This window comes from Phytophthora infestans, genomic scaffold (genome assembly GCF_000142945.1).
Source record: "Phytophthora infestans T30-4 supercont1.350 genomic scaffold, whole genome shotgun sequence".
Lineage (NCBI taxonomy): Eukaryota > Oomycota > Peronosporomycetes > Peronosporales > Peronosporaceae > Phytophthora > Phytophthora infestans.
The window spans coordinates 45305-50834 of record NW_003303409.1 but is presented as its reverse complement, the minus strand read 5'-3'; the positions used below and the strand labels follow the sequence as shown (position 1 = coordinate 50834).

The window sequence follows — 5530 nt, the reverse complement described above, 5'->3', positions numbered from 1 at the left end:
CCTGGACGTTCTAACAGCTTACCTGTTGCTGCATTATCCCCGGCTAAAGCATCTTAATCCTGATGGACCAGCCGTAAAACGTATCGAAGAGTGAGTGGTTCTGGCAGGGTCATCACGCGCAGACTTATTGGTTTGGGCGTCCCACCTGGCTGCTCAGAATATTGCTACAACGACACGTCTGCCAGAAGACAAGGAAGACATAGATCCCACATCGAACCGCTAACCAAGGCAATAATGTGATTTCATTGAGAACCAACGCCGTGTCATTGACCAGTTAGTTCTGCTCGTTAAGAGGCAGGATCTACGCATGGATCTTCTAGAAGCGAAGGTATGAGGTGCTGTGCAGCAACATACAAGCAGCAAACGTCAGCATGATCCTGAACCCGACCCAGTCAAGCCAACCAAGCGTCGACGGACTTCTGAGACCTACCTGCACGCGACATGGTACGCTTGGTACGATCAGGAACCCCGTTTTCTTGCCGCTGCATCCAAGCAACAACGATCAAGCGCGAGGCAGCTCGTCGGATACCTGAAATTGTTTCTTGGGGTCGGCTTCTCCCTCAATCCAAATCGTGAGCAAGTTTTGGCGAGAGGAAAGCAGGCTGAGACGGCGGTAATTACCTTTCTTAGTGAGCGCAATATCATGTCACGTGTGCCCACTGCTGTTCAAAAGCACCTTCATGGTCTCCACGCTGCTGGGGAACTAAACGACATGATCACGCGCTACCAACGTCTGGTTTATGCTGGTGCTGTTCAAGATCCAGATTATCAGGACCCCCTTCAACCAGTAGCTGCAACATCGTGAGACACAAAGCATTAATTACCGTTATAATATCGGGAATTTCGTACACGTTCGAACTGCGAAAATGCGCACCCTGTTTCAGCACCACAACCACCATGATAAAACCGTAGTGGCCGTACTGGTATGCTAGCCCAGTGGTGTCGTGTAACCCGTATAACCCATACAAAGGGTGTCGTGTAACCTGGGTACACGCCACGAATCCCTCAGGTGGTGTCGTGTAGCCCGTACACGTGGCGCTTGACCCATTCAAGCTGCCTTTTACACTGTTCAAAACGGCCAGATGAACTATGCATGTTCGTTATACGACTTGCAGAAAGTGGAGGCCCTAGCGCGCATGGACGTACAAGACTGGGGTACTTCGGAAGCGTCGCTTCAGCTGAATATAACCCGAACAACCTTGCTCGGGTGGGTCGCAAAACAAGACCAGCTTCATGCTCGAATTGACAACGGCATTGCGGTCAATCCCGGCCCCACACCCAAGACTTGTGAATTTGAAAAGAAAATTGTTAACATGATCAAGTTGCTCAGTGATTATGACTCTAAATTGACTCGTAGCGCTATTCTTGAAGACTGTGACCAAAGAATTCCTGAGTTCAAGAGATTGTCGCATGGGGCTCAACGACAGTGGCTGTCTCGGTTTTTGAGGCGCCACAACCTTGTGGGTCACGTTGCTCCTCATAATTTTTGGCAGACACCACCTGAGACAAAGAACAGTAAATTCCAAAGAGTGGAGAAAATTGTGGACGAACCAGCATTTCCTGGTGTGATTAATGGTGATTTGCCAATCGTGAATTTTGGTGGTGACAAGCCGTCAATAGACATTTTCGAGCCACCGCTTGAAATGCCAGCAGAACAGTTGGAAAATCCCGTTGCACAGTCTGACCCGGCGACTGCTCCATCTGACGTTGTGTCACTACTTAATAACGATGACGAAGTAGATTATAGCGCAGAATTTGATGTGGCGTCTTAAGTTGTGTGCGAGACACAGACACATCCTTTGCACCAGGCAAAAACTAAATGCGCCTTGTCGTTGAGGAAAACGATATTGAGACGTTGAACAGTGAAAGGTGGCTTAATAACGTGGTTATTACATACTACATTAGGGAGCACATTCCTTGCGTACGGAAGAATTTATGTTTTGGACGCGAATGTATTTGGAATTATATTTTCTGCGCTTAAGAAGATGGGTCGAAATATGTCGGAGGCTCACCCAACCTTTTGTGGGATCACAGCTTCGTTTCCTTACGATAAATATGACCAGCTCATTATCCTAATTTGTATGGGATCACACCGGACGTTTGCAGTCGTTCAAAATCCAGCTCTTGCTGTCAAACCTCTAAAGCGTTGCATGGTTCACGTTGGCTCGTACGGTATTACAAAGGTTGAAACTGTTCAAAAGGTTTTGTGCGGCTATTCCGATGAAGAAATGAAGCTGAAATATCCTGAGAAGAAGCCGACTGAATTTAGCGTGTGTGGCGTTAACACAAATCCGATGCAAAAAACTCCGACGACTGTAGTGTCTTCGCAATCTACTACATGAAACGAGTAGCAGATGGGTTTATGAAAGGGAATAAGCTTCGACTTTGTGATGTAGAGAAGATCTGCACGATTCCAAGATCGGCTCGCTTCAGCGCATCGTCGTTTAGAAAAGAAATCAAAATGTTGCTGACTGAAGGTAACAAGGGAGTATACACTGCAAACGTTTGAGCCTAAATCAAATCAATACAGAAAGTGAGTGAGTTAAACTTGTGGAGCAGGTTGATGAAAGCGTGCGCGCATCAAACAGCCAGTTCTCGCACTCGAGGGATCGACAGAGGCCTAGCGCCGGCGCTTTGCATTGGCGGGCCCAGAAGAGCGTGACGGGACGATACCCTAACCGGCAGCCTGCCGGCCACCCTGCCGGCCAAGCCTCAAGCTGATCCGCGCCGCTAACCGCATGCTGCCGCTCCTCTTATTCCACCTGCTGCCGCTCCTCACCTCCCGTCTACTGGCGCTCGCGTCCAGCCGCTCTCCCCCCCCCACGCCGCCACGCCGCCTCGCCGACACCTCTGCTCGCTTGTGTGAAAATGAAGTGTGTGGCATAGTGTGGCCCACAGCACCTAATGTGTGGCCCACAACATAAGGTTTAAATTAATATATGTGCTCTAACAGTTCAAATGAAATGATGTTCCCTAGTTTTGGTACAGGTCGGAGCCGGTCGGAGGTCGGAGATTTTATGTTATGGATAGTGGTCAACACGATACTACTCAAACTACTGTAAAACCTGTGTTAGTGCCCACCCCCAATAAATATTTGCTTCTGGTGGTCAGCGCCCCACCCTTTAATAGTACCCCACCTCAAAATCTGAGTAGGGCAGGATGACAGTGATCAACGAAACTATTGTTGCGAGCTTCCGACGTTGTTTTCCTGGAGCAGATGATCAATTGGCCCTGTAAAAGCATTCCATTTACGGTGTCGCCTTCGAGGAGGCTCTTGATGCGAAGCGTGCTACCTACACTGTATTAACTGCTACATCGATCGAGGCTGAGAACATACTGGAAGAAAGAGGTGATTCGGACGGCGCAGATGACTTCATCGATAACCTCGCCGACATTGATCTCTAGCAGACAATGTTTAACGAAGGAGCAGACAATAACCAACGATCAACAACACGACTCACACTTTGACACGGTCTGATTTGCTCTTCGTTAGTACCCTACCCTGCTAGTATCCCACGGGGCGTTAGCTCAGGATTTACAGTATTTTGAGCCAACCCTATTTGTCATCCCATTTTTATAGAAACAGCAAAAATAAAACACATTGGGGGCCTTCAGAAAATTTAGCAGATCCCAAATGCCGCCCACACAAATCCTGTAGCAAACTATGGGGGTAGGTCGCACTAAATCGCTCGCATTTTGAAGAGACCGTTTTGGAGTCTCTGCAAATTGCGACATCACAAAATCAAATGACGACGTCAAACCAAATATAAATGGACAGCAGATCGCGTGCCGCGCCGACATAGTTGTAATTACATCACGACAACAAACATTGCAATGGTCCGAGGAAGGGGGTGAACCACGCCTGAGACGCTGTACATGCTTGGGCTTGTAGAAAGCGTACTTTAGGAGGGCGGCCGCGCTGACTGGGACGCCACTTAACCGTGTAGTTCTTGGAAAAATCGGCTCGAACGAAGCAGGTGGCAGCGACACCACCGCTACAAAGCTGCCATAAAGCCCTTCTTCGTAGATCTTCTGCTACATCGCTTCTTAAAGCTACTTCTAAGAAGGTGCAGCAGCAAAACCTTCCTACAGCGGCGTTGGTGCGTAGCTGATTGTGTCGCAACGCAGTATTTACTGCCATCGGCGAGGTTCGACCTCCCGCAGCCAGGCAAGCTGGTAGCCAATTTGTGTGATTTTCTTTTAGATATTTGAATCGCAAATATCGTCAGAAATGCACTTGTTGGCTATCGCATTTCTGCACGCAAATGCCTGCTTTGCGTCATTTTCTGAAGGCCCCCATTAGCTATTTTGGACTAATTTTGCTATTATTGTACTCGACAATGAACGTTGGCCCAGATTATTTTAACATGCCATTTGAATTGGCGAAGCTCCTCGAGTTGACACCAAAATAGAACAAGGAGCCTCAGTAAATGTTCCTTAGCATCTCGTGCATCTAGTAAGCTATTTGCGTCCTTACTAACATGTCCGAGCCAAGCACCTCGCAGCAAGAGCTGGCGCCAGGCCAGAAGGGTTACGTAGTACGGTGCTTAGACTTCATGTCCAAAGCTAAGGAAGATGGCCTCTTCAGAGGACAGCGAACCCGGGACCTGGTTGCTGAGTGTCTACAGATAGCACATGGCACTGTTACGACTGTGACGAGCACCTGCAGAACCGACAATGAGACCAAGTTTTAGGTGCACATCAGCAAATTAGCGGTCCATGCTCCTTATCAGCAATTTAACGTAAACCTCTATTATTTTATATGTGAACTCAACGCGGAAGGAAGCGTGATCACGACCCAGCAAAGCGAAAGATAAGGTGCCTGTTTAAATAAATATTTGTTTTTGCCTTGCACTCAAATCGTTACAATCGTAGTCGGATTTGCTTCTGGTCAGTTTCGTACTTTCTTGTACTTTCTTGCGCAAATCCATATGGGTTTAGGAATTGCCCATTCAAATGACCACCTCAAAGGCAACCCGTTTCCCGTAAACCTGGGGAATCTGGAAAGAGTTTTAAAATAGTCTTGTAGCGCAAAAACGACTGTGAATCAGCTAATTCTGACCCCATTTTTGAAATCTACGCCCGATTTTACCCCTTATATCTAGCTGTTGCTATAGGATTCGGGTTGTTGAATCCTCATAACAGATGGCTACATTCTGGTCCAAGGACTTGTGACGAGTACTATAAGTGGGCCACGTACATCTTTCAAATGATATTTTTGCGAGGCCTTTTGGATGCACTTAAATGGTCGTCCCGACCAAGTCTCCCGTGAAAATCGTTTGTGGGAGCTGAACGTGTGTTTCTAAGTACACTGGGATGGCCTGAAAGATTACTTAGCTGAAGCCAGTAACTGTAGACAGTTCATGTAACTGAAGATGTTATTACAGTATCGTTATTTACTGCCCACGAGCTCACTGCAACACTGCTAAAAAGCGGGAAAATTTATGGAGATATGCGAACGTACCCTTATATACGTTTTACAACAAGTTGCTGTAATACTTAAGAGAACTATTTTTAGCACCGGCCTGTC

At 47.4% G+C, this 5530-nt stretch overlaps 1 protein-coding gene across 1 annotated transcript; it reads right to left on the bottom strand.

Annotated features, from left to right (window-relative positions):
• Nucleotides 1–502: 502 nt before the first annotated feature.
• On the bottom strand, nucleotides 503–1235 carry PITG_21421 (uncharacterized protein; the record flags this gene model as incomplete). Its single annotated transcript, XM_002894904.1, has 3 exons — nucleotides 503–602; nucleotides 850–1065; nucleotides 1147–1235. 3 exons carry the CDS (start codon nucleotides 1233–1235, stop codon nucleotides 503–505), a joined length of 405 nt encoding a protein of 134 aa, XP_002894950.1.
• Between the last annotated feature and the right edge of the window lie 4295 nt (nucleotides 1236–5530).